At 36.0% G+C, this 21,319-nt stretch overlaps 1 protein-coding gene across 2 annotated transcripts; it reads right to left on the reverse strand.

Annotated features, from left to right (window-relative positions):
- Positions 1-281: 281 nt before the first annotated feature.
- Positions 282-20,036, reverse strand: LOC102806989 (uncharacterized). 2 transcript variants are annotated; one of them, XM_078009538.2, is made up of 2 exons: positions 19,981-20,036; positions 282-1,343 (listed from the first exon to the last, which is right to left on the reverse strand). In XM_078009538.2, the coding sequence occupies exon 2, from the start codon at positions 1,300-1,302 to the stop codon at positions 478-480; it is 825 nt and encodes a 274-aa protein (XP_077865664.2). In that variant the 5' UTR covers positions 1,303-1,343; positions 19,981-20,036; the 3' UTR covers positions 282-477. The 2 variants fall into 2 exon arrangements, with proteins under 2 accessions (XP_077865664.2, XP_085356370.1); XM_085500244.1 differs by lacking the exon at positions 19,981-20,036 and adding an exon at positions 12,490-12,612.
- Positions 20,037-21,319: the final 1,283 nt, after the last annotated feature.

A 21,319-nucleotide genomic window follows, 5' to 3' on the forward strand; every position in this document is an offset into this window, starting at 1 on the left:
TGAAGACCTACAGAAGGTGATGGAATCTAGCATATGAATAGACAAATTAAAAATTCTATTTGGTGACAGTGTTAACACACTATCATATTAACACGATAACACTGTTGTTTATGTTGTGGTATTGGCTATTTTCTACACAATTCTGTTTATGTATTCATATTTCTTCAGGGACAAGAGGTGGCGCTGGACATACAGAGTGCTCCTAACAATTTATATATAGTTCACAGGAACCCATTTATCCCCACACTTCATGCAAGACCACTCATCAAGCATGTCACATATCACGTGGTTAGCTTAATTTATTCCCGCCTTTCTATAACTACATTGTCTCCAGCGCCATTTTATTTCATTTGAATTTACACTTAATTGTTTTATTTGTTTTGTTTCTTCTAATTAATAGAACTTTGAAAGAGGTAAATAGTGCCAAACATAAATTAAATCGCCATCATATAGAAATATATCAAACTTCTATGAAACTTACAATTTCTTGTCTGCCATCTCCCTGTACAGAGGCATAACATGATCAATATACTGTTTTAATTCATCTGGTAACTCACTCAAGGCCATGGGAGATTGTGTCGGTGATTGAAAGCAGCTGCTTTCAATCGCGGGTTTGAAATACAGTTCCACAAAATGTGGATTTTTCATATGATCAGGAAAATGGTGTATATTTCCTGGTTTCCAATTTAAGAAGTTCTCACTAAATGAAAGACCTGTTGCTAAACAATATTTTTGTAAAGTTTCTCTTGGATTTCTTATCAAATCATCTGATTCTACGATTATTGCTGGTAGATTTAATTCGTCTGTGATGTACTTATATAGTCTGTAATTTGCTTCAAAAGAATACACTTCTATGGTACGTTTGGGTACATCTCTAATGTCACATTCATTATGGCTGCAATCTTCTAAAACACTCTTGTACGAAGATATGATGGATGCCTTTGGATCACGAATCAGGAATGTGTGAATATAACCAGTGGTTAGGTATATATAGTTTGCTCTTCCTCCAATACTTCCTGCGTTATCTTTAATGAAGATGGCAATTTTTTCTGGACACGAAGTTTTCTCTAATCTATCTTTCACTTCTTGGTATGTGTATCCAGGAACTGGAGGACCACGAACGAACACATCTTTACACATTCGTTCCTCTCCATGAAAACCTGCCATAACAAACTGTTCATGGAAAACTTTGATTGAAGGTTCTGCTGCAATTGCTAATTCAAATGCAGTTGATCTCGACCTGCCATGTGCCCATAATGCCACTCGCAGAGATGGCGCTATATCGCAAAAACGAGTTGCCATTGTCACTATATTTTAAACGTAGTCTACTAGCAACTGGATATCTGTAATGAAAAATATTATTCTATGACAAGGCTGGATATACATTTAAATATACATTTAATAGCCGCACTATTATTCAATTAAAATGTCTAACAACTGTAAAAACAACCTTTTACATGGTCTCCCTGGTGTTGGACGGGCACTATGTATTTATTTATTACTAGCTAAAATCATTAATAGTAATACGTTTGAATAACCGATCATTTCTACCCACCATCACAGATCATATACAGAAGCCTAACATAATCAGCAAATGTATGCGTCTAACAGACAAACATTACTCAACAGTATTGCTCGTATCCGAAGATTAACACAGTCATAATGTACATCAGATCATCACATGGGCCTTACTGGGTTGCTTACAAATCTCTGACATTGGAAACCTACTATATTGGTGTTTAAGATGTGAGTGAAAAAATTGTTTTTTGTTATTGTTGAGGATTTTGTATATTGGTACTATGGCAAAATAATTTATCAACGTTTAGACTGCTCGAATAACGCGTTTTACATTCGCAGTTGTGTTGTCAGTGTTGTCTAGTGAGAAGTAGTACTCTGATGAAAGTTATGGAAAAGGTAGTACTTTTCTTTTGTCAAAATCAACACTAGAAAGACATTCTACACATGGTACAATGGAGAAGTAGAAAATAACTCTGTTTATGATTGACGTAAAGAACTGCTCAAGTACTGTCGGAGCGACGTGTACATACTCTATACTCTATATAGTGTTATTTGGCATTGAGAACAATGATGATGGATCTCACCGAAGTTGACCCTTTCAGCCATTGCATCATGATTGTTTCTGTGTGCAACGTCATATTTTGAAAGAATTTCCTGACTCCTGATACAATCGGAGTTGTGCCTGAGAAAGGTTATCTCAGCGCCCAGAATCAATCCGCAGATGCTATAAGATGGATGGAATATGAGGCACACGTCAATAACACGCATATTCAACATGTTCGTAATTCCAGAAGGGAGATGAAAATCGGACCTTATCACGTAGAGGGATATGATGCTTCTACCAAAACCTTGTACGAGTACTACAGTTGTTACTTCCACGGTTGCCCATAAGTGTTTTCCCAGAAGGAATGAAACGAATGAACTCAGTATGACCTCCCTCTATGAAAGGCTACTGGCGAGGGAACAGTGGTTGTAATCGAAATGATACTCGCTAGTCACCATGTGGGAATACGATTTCAAAAACCTGATGAAGAACAATCACAAAGTCGAGAGGTTTGTCGGAAACTTAGGTATCTCAAATCCTATCAGAGGCTTTTCTCGGCGGTCGTACCAATGCCCTGCGTCTGTATTACGAGATCAAGGAAGGTGAAAAGATAGAATATGTTGACTTTTGCAGCCTCTACCCGTACATCAATAAGACCTCGCGATATCCAGTTGGCCACCCGACAGTCGTAACTAAAGACTTTATCGTCAAACCCACAGACTATTTCGGTATTATCAAGTGCAATGTTTTACCTCCAAGGAGATTGTATATACCAGTTCTACCTTTCAGGGTGAACAACAAACTGATGTTCCCACTCTGCGTGGAAACCATGAATCAAGACAAATGTCACCACACTGTCAATGAACGCCAGCTGACGGGTGTTTGGTGCACTCCGGAATTGGAAAAGGCTGAAGAAGTAGGCTATCGCATCACCAAGGTATACAAAATTTGGCATTACGATGAGTCGGCAACCTACAACCCCGAGACTGGAGAAGGAGAGTTATTCACCGAGCACATCAACATGTTTCTGAAAAATTAAACAAGAGTCTTCCGGTTATCCCGAGTGGTGTCGTACCGAGGAAGACCGAACCATGTACATCCAAAGATACAGCAAAAGAGAAGGTATCGTCTTGGACAGAAGCAAGATAACCCCAAATCCAGGCTTCAAAGCTCTCGCCAAGCTAAACCTCAACTCATTCTGGGGAACGCTGGGACAGAGATCAAACTTTGGGCAGAGCATGTATGTAGAAACGGCCGCCAAACTGTTGGAAATGTTGATGGATAGTACAAAGAATGTCACAGATCTTTCTTTTGTCTCTGACGAAATGGTTCTTGTCCAGCACTGTGATAAAGAAGACTACATCACCAAAGCACCTAATATGAATGTTGTACTGGCTGCCATGACGACGAGCTATGCCCGACTTAACTCTAAGTGTTCTGGAGAAATTAGGTAGTAGAGTCTTGTACTTTGACACAGATTCTATCATTTACATCCAATGAGCTGGAGAATGGGATCCACCGACAGGTGATTATCTCGGAGATTTGACGAGAGAAATAAGCGGATAATTACATCACACATTTCGTATCCGGAGGACCGAAGAATTACCGACTACACAAACCGGACAAAAGTAGGAACCAAACGGTGTGTAAAGTGAGAGGGTTCACCCTCAATGACAGAAATCAACTGGAAATTAATTTTGACTCCATGAATCGGCTTGTTCGGAGAACAAGCAGTCCTCTACATGTCAAAGACCCAAAAAAAAATAACACGCAAGGGAGATAGAATATTCAATCACCCAGTCTGAGAGGTCACGGAGGACTGAAATTGAATCCGGGCTACTACAACTGGATCGAAATGATTTTAGACGTGATACGAGAAAAAGGTTTGCCAGATGAAATACTGATGACATATAATTCGCGGTCTAGGAGAGTGACCATAGCGGTCAAAGAAGTTGCTCATGTAATCTTGATGGGTGGATTGGCCAAACTGTTAGGATTTCCCTCAAATACAACAATTACAAACGAAAGATGCACTAGTCCCTACCTTGTTGACGTTAGAAGTTTGTATTCCCTCTACGTGTATTGCAATATAGTTGAACACCAAATGGTCGGTGACGTTTCCGCACCTCTCTTGAGAATAGTCAACGTTGAAGGAACCCACAGAGATAGCGTCAATCACAGTTACAACAAACTATACTTTCTCCCGATTCGAACATCAACATTCAAGACTGTTGAGATTGATATAAGGTCTGATATGGGGGAGAAGGTGCCATTTCAACGTGGGTGTATGATCGTGACGCTGAGTTGTCACAAAGCTCACCCTTCGCTAGTGTGAAGAAAAAGAAAATGAACAAACATCGACCTTATACTCCTCACATGGGGGTTTATAGAAATTACTACATGAATCGGATTGGACGAGCGGGTCATCAAATTACTTCTTCAGTATTGAGCAATTTATTTGGAAGACCCTCTCAAACGGGGCAAGGACGCACCATCAAAAGGAAGAAGACAACAACGAGACGTGTCATTTCTTCCAAGGCTAAGAAGAGGAGAAGATCTCTGGATATATTCGACTGAACATCATGGCTTTTGTACACGAACACTACTGCAAATGCGCAAAGACGGAACTCGATCTCTTTACTATTCCTCCGACACAGACAAGTATTGAAAAAGGAAGGTATAAAGAGGTAAACCCACTCACGAATACAGCTGATGGTCCAATTGAATTCGGGCGGAATTAACTACATCGATATTGGTTCTACACTTTTGCACATCAAGGCTAAAATCACGAATGCCAACAGAAGTAATTTGGCTGCGGACGCCACTGTAGGGCCTGCAAACTTGTGGTTGCATTCCCTCTTCAATCAAATCGACGTGTGGAAAGCAGATTTCGGACGCATCTCCCACCTATTCTTACAGCCGAGATCTAAACGCTATTGAATTATGGAGGGGACACCAAATCAACGCAGATTGGTGCGGCGATATTTGAGAAGGACACTGCTGGAAAAATTAATGTCGCAAACCCGAGGGCCGATGATGGTGACGCTATCATGGGACTCAAACGTTGATACGCGTATACATCGCTCAGTAAGACGGTCGACATGATCGGATGAATACGGATCCTACAAAACCAATTCATTCAACTTCCAGAATTACGGTATCACATCACTTGTCCTCAATGTTAGAGGCGAGCAAGTTCCTGCAAAGACATTGAAGACGGACTTCACGGCGGCTGGTGGCAGAAGTCGCATCATTGCTTATTACACTCTATTTACCGGTACAAATAAAGTGGGTCAAGACGGCATCCCGCAACGGCATATCAAACACCGCGGGCAACGGCATCACTCGAGACGAATATCCCGAAGGGTACACAATCTTCGCATTTGACCTCACTCCCGACGAATCGGCCAGCGATTATCACCACAATTTGATACAAGAAGGAAAGATTGGTCTTGAGATTCAGTTCAGACAAGCATTGACTGAGACTGTGTCCATTTTGATTTATGCTGAATACGACAACGTTATCGAGATTGACAGAGACAGAAATGTATTGACGGATTTCTAGCTGCGATGGACACGAATTAACTGAATCGTATTCTGTCGACTGATCCGTACACTAGAAATGTGTTCTTTGGCGTTTATGCTAGAGATCAACTGCCTAAGGCAAAAGTGTTGGAGTATCCCACAGCGTTTGTATCAAACACCGATGACGGTAAGGGAGGCGGGACACATTGGATGGCTTTCCATCTGAAGGATCCCTACAGCGAAGAATATTTTGACTCGTACGGTTGTCAACTTTATTACGTGGAATTTAAGAGATTTCTCGATAAAAACGTTTGTACATGGATCTACAATCATCAAATACTACAAGCTCCGTTCTCTACAGTGTGTGGTCAATACGTCCTGTATTACTTGCTGCGCAGATGTCGAGGGGAACCTATGAAGTCCGTAGCCGACTCTTTTACGCATGATAGACATTTGAATGACATTTATATATCAAAAACGTGACCGGACTCAACCTCCCTATTTATAACAAATATTTTTTTCCCATGCAGTTTTACTAGATGACTTATACTTTTGAAATATGTATATATAACTTATACCCTCTTTATATAATTATCGATTTCATATTATTTCTCTTGTTTTCTTTTTATCACAGATGAGCGATTCTGATTCTGATTAGAAAAAAGTGTATATTGACATTTCGATGTTACTCGTTTTTTATTATAATCGAATACTAAACCGCGTTTGAAAATGTATACTCTATGTATTTCAACCTTTTTTAAAATGTCATTTTTAATTCTCATTATTACTCCTAAAAATATCATTCTTATATTACCCCTAATAATATCATTCTTATATTACTCAGTGTTAATACTTAACAGCGTTTGAAAATGTATACCATTTCAATTTATGACTAATTACTTCAAAAAAACAACAAAAAATTGATTTTATGTAACTGATCTTACTAGTTTTTTGTCAAAATGTTTACTCTATGTATTTCAATCATTTTAAAATGTCATGTTTTTTAATGTTGATATTCTTCTTTTGTTTAATAAACGTTAGTTTTCAAAATGACGTGTATTTATTTGTGTGTGTATATGTGAGCGCCCTCTGTCGTTCGTTCAGAAATTCCTTTCGTGACGTCAATGGTTATGAGCGCCCTCTACAGTTCGTTTATAACATTATTTCGTGACGTCATTTGGTTGTGAGCGCCTTCTACAGATCGTTTAGATAATTCTTTCGTGACGTGTTTGGTTGTGAGCGCCCTCTACGAAACATTCAGAAAATTTATTTCGTGACGTCATTGGTTATGCAAATTTATTCACACGACCCCATTGTGACATAATTAATTATGTTATTCACACGACCCCATTGTCCCGTCATAACAATGACGTCATATTGAGATGGGATGATGTCTTCCCATTCCCAATATGACGTCATCATGGGATGATTAGAACACTGTAAACTGCTATAGTAAACAATGCAAACGGATTTTAAATGTTATAATGGTCACCGACCCAGGCATCGACACAGAATATTGGATCAAAAAATATTTTCTGATCAATTGCGATGTGTTCCAAATAAAAAATATTTTATTCCAGTCAGCTCAATTACTTTGATAAAGAGTTAATGTATAATGTAAAAAATTTTGATACATTTTGATGAATATTTACAGTTACGGTCCAATGCCGTAGATGATTTTGGCCCTATCAACAAAACATCACCCGTCACGAGGGCAAGCTACTGGAAAAAGATACCGGTGTTCAGTCGAACAAGCGGAAAAGAAATCGTCACTCCCGGAATAACTACGCAAATCAACGACCTAAACTTGAACCATTCAAGCCACAATATAAACATAAAAATCAAAGATGACTTTCGTTGCATTTGGCAATGATAAATTTACCGAAAAGCCGTGTTTTTCCCGATCGTTTTCGTCACTAACGTCGGTATAATCCACCATTATATTTGGTTAGGTTAATATTTAACCAGGTTTAAATATGGGGTAGCTGCTCATTTGCATTCCTCAGAGGCAGTGAATGGGTGTGCCCCATTGTAACCAATCACCGCTGGCCACTTTAAATAAGTAAACATAGCTTATACGTTTGCCATTACATTGGTAATCCCTCTCAGTGCACAGCTAGCAAGGCATGCAGCAAGCAGCTGATTTTTATGTAGTGCCAACATTTCTGTTTACAACGTTCCATATCTCTTAGTTTTTGCTGTTACGCGGTGGACTCAATCCAAAACGCTTATCAACTAAGCTTCGTTACTGTTCGACCAGCTCTACGCCTGAATACTGTAAAATGACTAATTTTCACTGGGTTTAAATTTCACTGATTTAACATTTCAGGCATATTCAGTGGGTTTTAAATTCACGGTTTTATCATTTAGATAATGTGTTCTATGCTAAATTTTACATATTCACTGTGTTTTAATTTAGCGCATTTTTCTAGTCAGCGAAATAAGCCAAATTAAAAGCCAGTGAATAATTAACCCCTTTACAGTATCATATTATCTAGAATGTCGTCGGACGATCTTTTCCTGAGCCAGGCCTTTGTTACTCCAAGTCGACAGTTCCTCTCACTAAACGCAGAGATCGACAATTCTCAAATTGACATCCAACAGTGGGCTGTGTTTGCGACCTGACTGCCTGGTGACGTCATCAAGTGCGCTATAGAAGGAGGTCTGTGATTTGTTGACTAAAATCGTCGATAGTAGGTCTCTTTGAATTCTCGTCACATAGGCAGAGGCTCAGATATATGTAGGGCGGAATTAAAACAAAATCTCAAAATCAAAATGAAATAAAAAGACATTAATAACAAAAGCAATAGAAAATAAAATGAAAAATTAGTTTATGGCCAAAATAATTAAAGCCCGTACACTACATCCGATTTTGATCAGATTGCATCAGATTGCTCTGCCGCCCAACAACAGTTTATCATGGACATACTCCATGAGTTTATTGTTCGTAATTTAGCGTATATATAAAGTGCAAGAAGTCGATCATTTAACTTGGGGACAAATTGAAAGCATCTTGCTACATTGTCACATTCCGACTTTTCCCAATGTTGATTAACGTTCCAAATTCATTACGCGAAGAATGCACAAACGTGCATTCGAATCCTGACTGAAACAGATTGTTGGTATTAGATGTGTAGTCTGTGTCAGCCGGTCGCACACGTCCACGGGCACAGGTGTCAATCACTCAGGGTCGTACGGCGGTGAGTGAATGAACAAACATCTATAGCATTGTGTCAAATATAGTGTTTAATCATGAACAATTCAGTGTACAACTACATACAGTTTTTACAATTATTCAGGTTCAAGACACGTACACATTGACCTAAATTACATCCAAGTGAACTCTTGTTTTACTGGTTTTATCGAATTGCCAATATACTGGTATAATATAATAGCAATAACACCCTCGCCGAAGGCGGGTATACGACTCGATATGGCAGAATTCACTCTATATATGCACTCGCCTGCGGCTCGGGTTTACAGTACAACACGTATGAATAGATAAATCGGTTGCCATAGCGTGATTTGGATGACACTATGTTTACTTTCATATAGGTTATATATATTAAATCACATAAACTGCAGGCACACATCTTACCTTTATCCCGTCTGTCGTCTGGTGAGTATATGGCCCGAGCATCAAGACGAGAGATATGGGTCACGTATAAACAAAGACGGCGATTTTTACTGTTGAGCACACCAACTTGTACAAACTGAGAGATTACCATGCTTTAATTAGGCGTTTTTTTGTGATTTTTGGAAGGTATCAAAAAAGTGGTTGGCGCAATTAGTGCAAGTGGCGCCCAGGGCACAACTGGTACTCGTGATTTTATTAGAAAAGCGCATTGGATTGGAAAATGAATGTTTATCAACACATACAAATGTCGCACATGCGCGGTGCGACGACTACTGCCATTTAAATGTATACAACATTGTGGTTTTCAGCCAATTTATACATTATGAAAATGAGTTAACTTATTGTTATGAAGTAACGGCTCGATTTCACCCCAACTATGTTCTTGAAGGCACCATTTTAATTTGAATAATTTTAGGTACTTTTTAGGTACGTTTTTTATATCGTAATGTGAACAATGGACTTTGATGAAGATTACTTGTGCACATGAGTACTGAAATACCCGCACTATATAAATACTATATAAATCCAGTGCAGAGTTCTATCTTTGGAAACCATGTGGTTTTCAATCAATTAATGCTGAAATGCTGGAATTGAAAACGTAAAGCTGTAAGATTTATGTTTTCACTTTGGAGGCAAATCTGTATGTTTTTATTTCTAAATATTGATGTTCTGTGTACGTTTCCTCCAATATTGAAATATGTACGTTGTTTACCATTTGACCATAGTTGAATCACTGAGGTCCTCGTGTATGGATCAAATTGTATTCACCCTTTAATATTAAAAATACAAGGTCAAATTTTAATAGCACAATTTTGCATCTAATCAAACTATGGTCCAGCAATATTCTTGCATGCGTTATCCTCTGTTATCATTCAGATGTATTATTCTTACACCAATGAATATTAATTTTGTAATATATATACATACAACTCAGTTCGTGCGTGTTGACTCTTAATTTTTTTCTGTTTTGTGGGAATATATAGTGATTTTCATAATTGCCCTACCAAAAATAATAGGATATTGGAGAATTTTACGGATCCATGAAATGATTACTTTGCTACAATAACAGCACCTTTCATCATTAAAATAACTTTCTTGAAACAATATCGAATGGTCGAATATTTTTTGATTTCCATATCATTATATAATTAAAATTCTCCCTTGTTTCGTGGACTGCTTATCTCGTTTTGTGAACCGTGACTGATGTAGATTTAAAGTTTAAAAGTCAATGACATGATTTTAGAGTTGTCGTATGTAAAACAACGGTACGTGTGATGTTTGAACAAGACAAAAGTCCATGGTGGGTAAAGTCGCTAAAGATTTTGAATTTTGCACAAATCCCAGATTTGAAATGTGAAACAAATGGAGCAATTAAGATAATTTCCAATTGAGTAAAGTAAAACCTATAAATCTGCATGACAACAGATGACAACTGATTGTTAATCAAATCTGTGCTAGAGTTTATTATGTTTTATATTCGGATAAGCTTTGTATTGGAACTGGATTGTATGTTTGATATAAAACATATTGTTGATTGTTGATAAACATTAGTTTTCCCACAATCCAATGCCCTTTTCTAATGGAAATCACAAATATAATGTTTGACCTGGGAGCGACTTGCACTAATTACAGCCGGTAACTCCTTTAATACCTTCCAATCACCTACAAATACCTAATTAAAGCTCGTTCGTATTGCAACTTGAAAACATTCAAAGTCGCTAATGTTTATGTATATGAGACCCATACATCTCGCGCATGCGTGGCGCAACGACTATCGACATTTAAAGTAAAATAGTTTTATAATTTTTGCTATTTACCCAAATTTTTGTTTTTTATAGTCTAAGGATATTCATATTTAGTTTTTATCTTTGACTTGAAAATGAAAAAAAAACTCACTGGAGTCATTGTTGTGGTGCTTGTTGACTGGAATGAATTGCAACCCTAGTCATGCACGCTAAGAAGCAAAATATGGACTGTGTCTTTCAAGAACAATATTTTGAGCGACAGAGTGGTAAAATAATAGAGCATCAAATTGGAATGAGAAATCCGATTAAACCAGTGGCGACGTGATGTTATTAAAACTCGTACTAACCAGTCTTTTTGAGAAAAGTCAGTTATGGCTTGGAATTGAACAACGGTCCTCCTGATTACTAAGTAGACAACTGACCGACAAGACCACGATGAAAAGACTTGTTGTCTTTGCATTTGATGAGACTATATAGTGTGTATATATAAAGATATACAACATATTTCTATTATTGAGTCACAATTGTCAATAATATTGCCAATTTGGTGTTTTATCCTTTTATCATCAAAAGTGGGTGCTAACTTGAACAAGATGGCGTACTGCGCAATTAATTTATTCAAGACCCTTTGTTATGTTGAACAGCGTTAGCAGTACAATCGGTTCAGGGCGGGCCAACATGACAATAGAACAATTTTATTAACTCATAACAACCTACTGAAGAAGGAAGAAGGTTAAAGGTTACAACAACAACTACTACAATGGCTAATAGTTTAAAAGACAACCAAAAACAGACTAAATTGAAGTTAGTAACGGAAATATATAATAAAAAAAATGAAATACCAAAAAAAAACTATAAACTGAATATAAAAACAAGAACCCAATGAACACATAATAGGTATAAAAAAAGTCAATGACTAAGTAGGTGCTGTTGTCTAATAACAAAGCTGTATTTCAGATATTGTGCCAGAGGAATTGTTAAGTTATTATTTTTATGAATTTATTTTCAGGTGTAAGATTTGTAAAGTCAGGAATAATCTTTTCAGCTTCATTGTATAAAATGACCCCCTCTTTACTATATACTGGGCATATTATGAGGAAGTGATGTTTATCTTCAATATCATTTTATTACACAATTTGCGGAGCTATCTCTTATTTTGCGTGCAGGTCAAAGTTGCAATGTCCTCCAACAATAGGCCTCAAAGAATGAGCGTAAACACCGAATTAAAAAGGGGCGCCTTTGGGGGCCTTCGCATTTTTGGACAGTAAGTATACTAAAGACAACATAAATGTCAAAAAATAACATGAAATGCGGTTACTTTTTTCGTAAACGGCTATTAAACGAACGGTGGTGATTTGGTTAATACTGTCATTCGCGTGAAATGGCTATTTACATTTTGAAAATGCCATTGACAAAAAAACACAGTTATGAAAGTATTAAACTAGTTTCACATCGGTATGCGGAAGCTAGCTATATATTCTTCCACAAAGTATACGAAAAAAGATTATGAAAAGGTTTACCTTTACAGTAGCACCAAATAAACAGACTTAATGCTCTCGTGGCAAAACTCTGCTCGAGACCGCCATTATACACGCAAAGCAGGAAGTAAACCGGAAGTGACGTCGTGATCCACACCACCTTGTAAATGTTGGAGGACTTGTTCTAGAACTGTGCTCAAAACAATATTACTACATATGAAACAAGTGATCACTACTGGTTCCAATAAACGAATAAAATTACAAATAATTGTTATGCACAACTAACAATGGAGCGACGACATTGCAGTGTGTGTACAGGTTTTTTGTGACTTCTTCCGCGTCAGATTTGCTAGCTTTCGAAGCTAGACCTCTCCCGTTACACCACGAGTTACTCAGTAGTTTACATGGCCGCATACCAGACAAGTGTAACACAATATACATGTGCTTAAGTAGTCTTTGTTGACACCACGATGCCACGTTTCCAAAGCGTGCTCCCACCACACGGTTGTCTATGGTTAACTAAATACACGACAACAGCAAACTAATGTACTACCTTTTGAAAACACATGCATTAGAGGTGTATAATAATGTGCACAAAAATAACGCTCTCATCAATCACTTGCTCGTGTTGCGACTGTTGACACGAGGCGAGGAATTGTTATTTAACAACCGGAGTAACTTGTTCCGACCCCGTCAATTCAGATACTATTAAAATTATAGTTCACTTACTTGTCAATGACTTTCAATACACAGTGAACATTTCCACGGTCGACACAAACAGAGGGCGAACAACGCACAGCAACGATGCGCCCTTAACAACCTTTGGCAAAGTGAGTGCCTACACCAACGGGCAAAGTTTAAATATATTAATTATTTCCATAGATCCATATGGGTCCATTGTGAGCAATCATTGCTCTAATGGCAACCCGCTATCTTATAAGCAACTTTCGTCAACGAAACGTATTGTACATCTGACCTTGCAAAGTCATAACACCATTGATATTAAGATTAAGGTACATAAACCTGGCGGTGATAAGACTTTACTAGTTTTTATAATGGCCTTTTTCACCCACCCGAGTGTGATTGCCAGCATTGACGCGCTCATAGTTAGCCAAGGCATTTATAATCGAATTGACAGACGAAACATTTCACACAAATTCTTTTTTGAGAGTCAGAGAAGAGGTTCAACATAAACGTAAAGATCGCCAATATCAACAACAACAATTTATTAACTCATAACAACCTAATGAAGGAGGTTAAAGGTTACAACAACAACAAAAAAATTACAGATAAAAAATAATCAAATTACAATGGCTAACAGTTTTAAAAGACAACCAAAAACAGACTAAATTGAAGTTAGTAACGGAAATATATAATAAAATAAAATGAAACACCAACAAAAAAACTATAAACTGAATATAAAAACAAGAACCCAATGAACACATTATAGGTATAAAAAAAGTCAATGACTAAGCAGGTGCTACTGTCTAATAACAAAGCTGTATTTCAGATATTGTGCCAGAAGAATTGTTAAGTTATTATTTGACATTATTTTTATGAATTTATTTTCAGGTGTGAGATTAGTAAAGTCAGGCATAATCTTTTCAGCTTCATTGTATAAAATGACCCTCTCTTTACTATATACTGGGCATATTATGAGGAAGTGATGTTCATCTTCAATATCATTTTTATTACACAATTTGCAGATTCTGTCGCTACTTTTGATTCTGTTGTGTCTTCCATTTTCAATTTCTAAACTGTGATTGCTCAGTCTGAATTTAGTTAGGGTACTTTTCAGTTCTTTATTTTTTAGCTTAATTAGGTAGTTTTCCAAAATGAAGTTTGTTTTAAATTTTGTGTAAGTCCTCAGTTTGTTTTTTGTATTAGTGTTTTGTCTGTTATCATCATTAATTGAGTTAATCCAATGCTTTATAAATACATTTTTTATTTTATCATATATCCGTGACATTTGTGACGATTTTAGCTCATTATTGTCAATATCTGATAGTGTTGTATTTGTAGATTTCAGTACTGAGTTAAGTTCATTGTACCACTTACTTTTTACAGTCTTGTTTAGTAGGAAGGCTTCCTTAATAATGGGGTTTTGAGTTTTGTTTAGGTGGTTTGTATATTGTATTAACGTTTTTTAATGAATGAATCGATAGGATATCTACCCAACTCACTATAAATTCCCAATTTCGGAGTGTTTTTTGAAACGCCTCGGATGAAGCGACAAAAGCTGAGGTGTACATCTTCTATAGTAGAGTTGAATGAACTTTCTTCAGCCCATACTTCACATCCATATATAAGCATTGGTCTTATTAGTTTATCAAACAATGATAACAATAATGAGGGACTGAGGTTTTCATTATGACATAATTTGGCTTTCAAAGAGAATAATGCTTTCATTCCTTTGTATTTCAGACGTTTCATAGCAGCTTTAAATTTTCCATTAGGGCTGAGAACAATACCTAAATAATTATAATTTCTCACGATGTTAATCTCACTCCCTTCAAAAAAGAATAAATCACTGTCATAGAGTTTATTATTTTTATTAAAAACCATAATTTTTGTTTTTTCTGTGTTCACAGCGAGTTTCCATTTCTGTGTATATTTTCAGACATTGTCAAGGGCATTCTGGAGGCCACTTTTTGATTTATAAAGAATAACTATATCATCTGCATACATTAGACAGCTGATTTGTGTGTTATTTAAATTTGGTGGATCACATGATTCATGGTTCAGGGTATTAGTTATGTCATTAATAAAATTGTTAAAGAGTGAAGGGCTCAGATTACACGCTTGCGTAACACCCAGTGTTGAATTAAATTGATTGGTTAGTCCATCTTTCATTTTTATTTTATATTTTATACTACTGTACATACTTTTAATAATTTGATAATAATTTTTCTCAATAAAAGTGGTTAGCCTTGTATTAAAGATACTTGTAAATAGTTTGCCAAGGCAGCTGGAGATTGCTATTCCCCTGTAGTTTGAGGGATTTGATTTAGATCCTGCTTTATGTATGGGTATTATTGAACTTGTACTCCATGCATGTGGGAAGATATTTGCATTGTAAATAGAGTTAAGTATTTTTTTAATAGGTTTGATGAGGTAATGTTCACCGCATTTTAGCATCTCATTACAGATTTGGTCTTCTGCAATTGATTTGTTGTTTTTCAATAATCTGATGGCTTGTTTAATTTCTTTTTTCTGTATTGGTTCATCCAAATCAGTTTTACTAGCATCAAGTTCCTTAATTTCCCTATTTCTAAGATCTGATATAATATCGTCTTGTTCTTCTGTATTTTTACCAGGTTTAGAATTTAATAGATCTTTGAAGTGTGTCAACCATTTATCTGGTGCTATGCAATCTGTCTGTGACTTTTTTGTATTCGCGTCATTCTTGAGTTCACTTATTTTTTCCAGAATGCTGAATTTTTACTTTGAAGACTCTCAATTTCATTAAGCTGGTGTACTTTAAATTTTTTTTTTTGTATTTGAGGATTTTTTAAAAATTGTTTACATTTTTTGAAGAATCTACCTCTAACAATAGGGTCATTAGGAAATCTCTGAATTAATTTAGTATGCATTTTAAGTTCATTACGTAATAAATGGCAATCTTTATCAAACCATCTTTGTTTTATTTTTTATTTATTTATTTATTTTATTTTTTATTATTCTTTTGAATTGGATTTTTTTAAGGCTTTTTTCTGCCAATTGACATAGAAGTGAAGAGGAATCTGATACCATTTCACAAAGTTCTCATGGTTTGCCGACATAAATGTTTTGATTTCATTACATTTTGCTAGCTCTAAAGCAGATAAAAAAATATTTTTTGAGTCAAGACCATGTCAACCCTTGTAATCTTAGTTAAATAGACATAAGCTGATCAGTTCGTTCGAAAGACTGCCACAATAGTACTAGCCCGACAATAAAATCCAAATCAACCGAATCGTACTGCATTGTTTCTAGTGAAATGACGTGTTGGTGTTGCTGTGACCTTGTTTCAGCAGCAACCATTTTTGTCACCAACAACTTTGCTAAGGCTGTGGCACGAACACCAGAAAAACATCCACAATAACCAAATAATACTTTATTCACACATATGGTTTGAACAGAAGAAAACCACAAAAAAGGGACGAAAGCACAGAGCATTGAATACGATATGATCAATCTACCAGTAGTATTGTATGAAGGTTGTTTATTTTAACAAATATCAGTAACATGTGTTTGTGAATCAATCCGTCGATGAATATGCATATTGTCGTCAATTAAATCAAGTAGTAGACTCCAATTTAAAAACGAATGTGTTTTAGAGAGTTGCTGTAAACAGCGCCACCTTCTGGCCAGTCAATTCATTTGTTTATGAAAGATTGTACGAGGAAGGAAGTGCTAAAATAGCGATGATGAAATTATTTTGTCACCTCGACAAATGACACAGGGGAGACAAAGACAGAAGTCAGTGCATTTACTTACTTACGGCTTTCACAAAGTTTTCACATTAAACTGTAGCAGAACCTGAACATTTAGGATTGTAATGTGCGCGGGTAAATTGGATTAAGGGATGAAAGTTTTTAGAACTTACTGCGTGGACATTGTCATTGTGTGTGCGTGTGTGTGTGTGCGTGTGTGTGTGTGTGTGTGTGTGTGTGTGTGTGTGTGTGTGTGTGTGTGTGTGTACTTGGATTGCTATATGTTGCGAGGACAAAAATACAGATATATAGCTACTTCCGAGGACATACACACCTTCCGAGGACCTTTTTCATAGTCCTCGGAAAACATAATTTATATTAATAGTTAATTCGATTATTAATACGTTTTGCGTAGCTTAGGTTTAGTATCGGGGAAGGTATGGTTCACGTTATATTAATATTAAAATAATTATACCATACCTTACCCCGATACTAAACCTAAGCTTCGCAAACATTTCTATGTTCAGTCATGGGATATTCAACTCTTGTTTAATTAAACTTAATTAAAATGCAATTCTCCATTGTATTGCATTGTAATTGAGTTTAATTAAACTCCAATTAAAACGCAACCCTATATAGGAACGCGTTTTAATCGAGTTCATATCGCAACTATATTAAAAGTTAATTCAACTATATTAAAAGTTAATCCAATGGAGTCCTCGGAACATATTGCAATACAAGTATGTGTGTGTGTGTGTGTGTGTGTGTGTATTCATGGAAAGCACTTTGAATGATAACGAATTCTGGTGAGTTGATAACATCACATCAAAGCTATCAGCACCATTCCTGCGAGGACTGCAAAACGAAAATTAGACAAATGCAGTAACACAAAAAATGTTACTTTGATACTAACTGGTAGTTGCAATTCTATCACATCCTAAATTGTATTATTTTCATTGTTACATTGTAATCATAATGTTATAAGTTATAAGTTTGAAAACAAGTAACTTTATAGATAAATATCACTTGTTGTTCATTACAAACAAGTTCCAAAAAAGAATATATTTTTGTGACAGCAGACTAAGAACCAGTAACCCATTTAGCATAGTAATTATGATACTGTTAGAATTACTACATTTAAATTACTGTATTAGTTACTGTTAAATTATTGTATTGTATTAGTGGAAAAGCATTCGACATGCTAGAATAAGATATTTGTATCTCGGCGTTAGCAAAAAAGGTAAATCCCACGGATTAACGAAATGTGTATACTAGTTCCGGTATGTTTTTTCCATGTACTATAAAAAAACATGTTATGGCAGAATCAGATTAGGTAAATGTAATTGGTTAGACCGTTATAACTTGCCAAAAGAGGAAGGATAGACCTTCATAGCATCAACCAATTGCAACGCGACATGCAAAAAACCTGTGAATACGGACTAGGCATACGGACTGGTATTAAAAAAAAATATGTAAAAGTTGCAAAATATAAAAAAAAAACATTACATGGAATAGTTAAGACGTACTGACATAGACGATTAAATGCAATTGTCCCGTCAGACGCGGGTGACACATGAGATGTTACATCCGTATATCCTAAGATGCACATTCTTATTTGATGGCCTGTAAACTAGACATGCAACATCGGAATGCATGTATTTAGAGATATGACAATGTTTACAAATTAAAGGTGTGATTAGTCACACCTTTAATAAATAAATGTTATATAGATATATTGTGAAAGCATGCGTAAAAAATGCAACAAATTACAAATTAAATTATTTCAAACATGTTGCTGAATTAAGTGCTAGAGTTTAATGTGCTTGACAATAACCAATGACAGAATGATTTATTCTATGTTAATGTAAATATAGGAACATATAGGAAAATAAAACAGAATTTGCATATGAAAAATATCTCACTACAATCAAAAATCCAAATCATTGAGCTGATATGACAAAACTCAGAATAAGTGCTCATACCCTTCAAATCGAAAGGGGCAGATATAAAAACCGTTTAGCTGAGGACCGAATTTGCCCGGTTTGTGACAAACAGGAAATTGAGAACGAAAAACATTTTTTTCTCAATTGTAATCTTTACAAGGAGGAACGAGAAATCATGATCGAGAATATCAAATACAATAAAAGCAACTAGAGAACAAGTGATGAACACCTTACAGATATACTAAAAAGTTAAAATGACAAAACAATAATTGAACTAGGAAAATTCATTCACACTTGTTTCAAATGGCGACAAGAAAAATCCTAAAATGCCAGATGCCTCAACCAACCACCAAATAATTCTTTTCTTTACATTCAAATGTTTGTGATTGTCTTGTTTGTTTTTTTTGTTATTTTTTGGATTACTTTATTGTATTTTCAACTAAGATTCCACTGTGGGATACGGTTTCAATAAAGATTATTATTATTGTTACAGGCGCGGTATCATCAGTCACGTACTCGCTTCTATTGAAGTTGTCAATACCATTTATAGCCGTAGTGTGTTTCCTTTAAACAATGCTCTGCCGCCCAACAACAGTTTATCATGGACGATGAGTTTATTGTTCGTAATTTAGCGTATATATATAAAGTGCAAGAAGTAGATCATTTAATTTGGAGACAAATTGAAGGCACCTTGCTACATTGTCACAATCCGACTTTTCCCCTGTTGATTAACGCTCCCAATTCATTACGCGAAGAATGCACAAACGTGCATTCGAACCCTGACTGAAACAGATTGTGAACTCTTGTTTTACTGGTTTTATCGAATTGCCAATATACTGGTATAATATAATAGCAATAACACCTTCGCCGAAGGCGGGTATACCACTCGATATGGCAGAATTCACTCCATATATGCACTCGCCTGCGGCTCGGGTTTACTGCTTGAACATAGTATGGTGGGTTATTTACTTTCCTAGAAAGGGCGACTTATTGTTTGATTATAATTCCGGGTTTCAATGCCAATTTGCCATGATTGTAAATTTGTGATTGAGGTCAGTACAACACGTATGATGAATAGATAAATCGGTTGCCATAGCGTGATTTGGATAACACTATGTTCACTTTCACATAGGTTATATATATTAAATCACATAAACTGCAAGTACAGATTTTACCTTTTTTCCCGTCTGTCGTCTGGTGAGTGCATCAACACGCAAACAATAGCGAAAATAATTTATTTCAATCCATTTTATATTTATAGTGACTTAAAGGGCGCCGCGCATGCGCGCGAGAGAGATTACCATGCATAAATTAGGTGTTTTTTATGATTTTTGGAAGGTATCGAAAAAGTGGCTGGCGTAATTAGTGCAAGTGGCGTCCATGGCACAACTGGTACTTGTGATTTTATTAGAAAAGCGCATTGGATTGGAAAATGAATGTTTATCAACACATACAAATGTCGCACATGCGCGGCGCGACGACTACCGCCCGTTAAATGTATACAGCATTAGGGGTTTCAGCCAATTTATATATTATGAAAATGAATAAACATATTTTTATGAAGTAACGGTTAGATTTCACCCCAACTATGTTTTTGAAGGCACCATTTTAATTTAAATAATTATAGGTATTCTTTTTGTTTTTTACATTGTAATGTGAACAATGGAATTTGATGAAGATTACTTGTGTACATGTATACTGAAATACCCTCACTATTTAAACCCACTGCAGAGTTCTATCTTTGGAAACCATGTGCTAAAACGCTGGAATAGAAAACGTAAAGCTGTAAGCTGAATATGTTTTTTTTTATTGTAGTATGTACGTTGTGTACCATTTGACCAAAGTTGAGTCACTGAGGTCCTCGTGTATCAATCAAATTGTATTTACCTTAAAATATTTAAAAGGTCAAATTTTAATAGGACAATTTTGCATCTAATAAAACTAGGGTCCAGAAATGTTCGTGGACGGCTTACTGGTCAGATTTTAATGGTGAAACAAAATGAGCAATTAAGAGGATTTCTGATTAAGTAAAGTAAAATTTATATGATTGCTAATCAAATCTGTATTGGAACTGAATTTTTTATGTTTGAATATAGAACATAAAATAAAGGACAGTGGTCGTCGACCTGCGCATGTGCGACATTTGTGTTGATAAACATTGATTTCCCCCAAATCCAATGCGCTCTTTTAATGAAAATCACAATTATGAGGTTTGGCCTGGCCACGACTTGCACTAATTACCGCCAGTAACTCCTTCAATACCTTCCAATCACCTAAAAAATACCTAATTAAAGCTTGGTAACGTCGTTGGTCTGTAAAACATTCAAAGTTGCGATCTTTGCTCATACGAGACCCATATATCTCGAGTATGCGTGGCCGACGATTACCGCCCTTTGAGTAAAATAATTTGAGTAATTTATTTTCTAATTTTTGCTATTTACCCGAATATGCATTGTGTCTGTTTAGAAAAAATATACTGAGCGACAGGCTGGTAAAATTATGAAGCATCAAATA

Source organism: Saccoglossus kowalevskii, chromosome 6, assembly GCF_978046115.1.
Source record: "Saccoglossus kowalevskii chromosome 6, keSacKowa6.1, whole genome shotgun sequence".
Taxonomy (NCBI): Eukaryota; Metazoa; Hemichordata; class Enteropneusta; family Harrimaniidae; genus Saccoglossus; species Saccoglossus kowalevskii.

Bases quoted from the DNA above. Each gene is read 5' to 3' on its own strand.
- LOC102806989 (XM_078009538.2), bottom strand. From the start codon at position 1,302: ATGGCAACTCGTTTTTGCGATATAGCGCCATCTCTGCGAGTGGCATTA.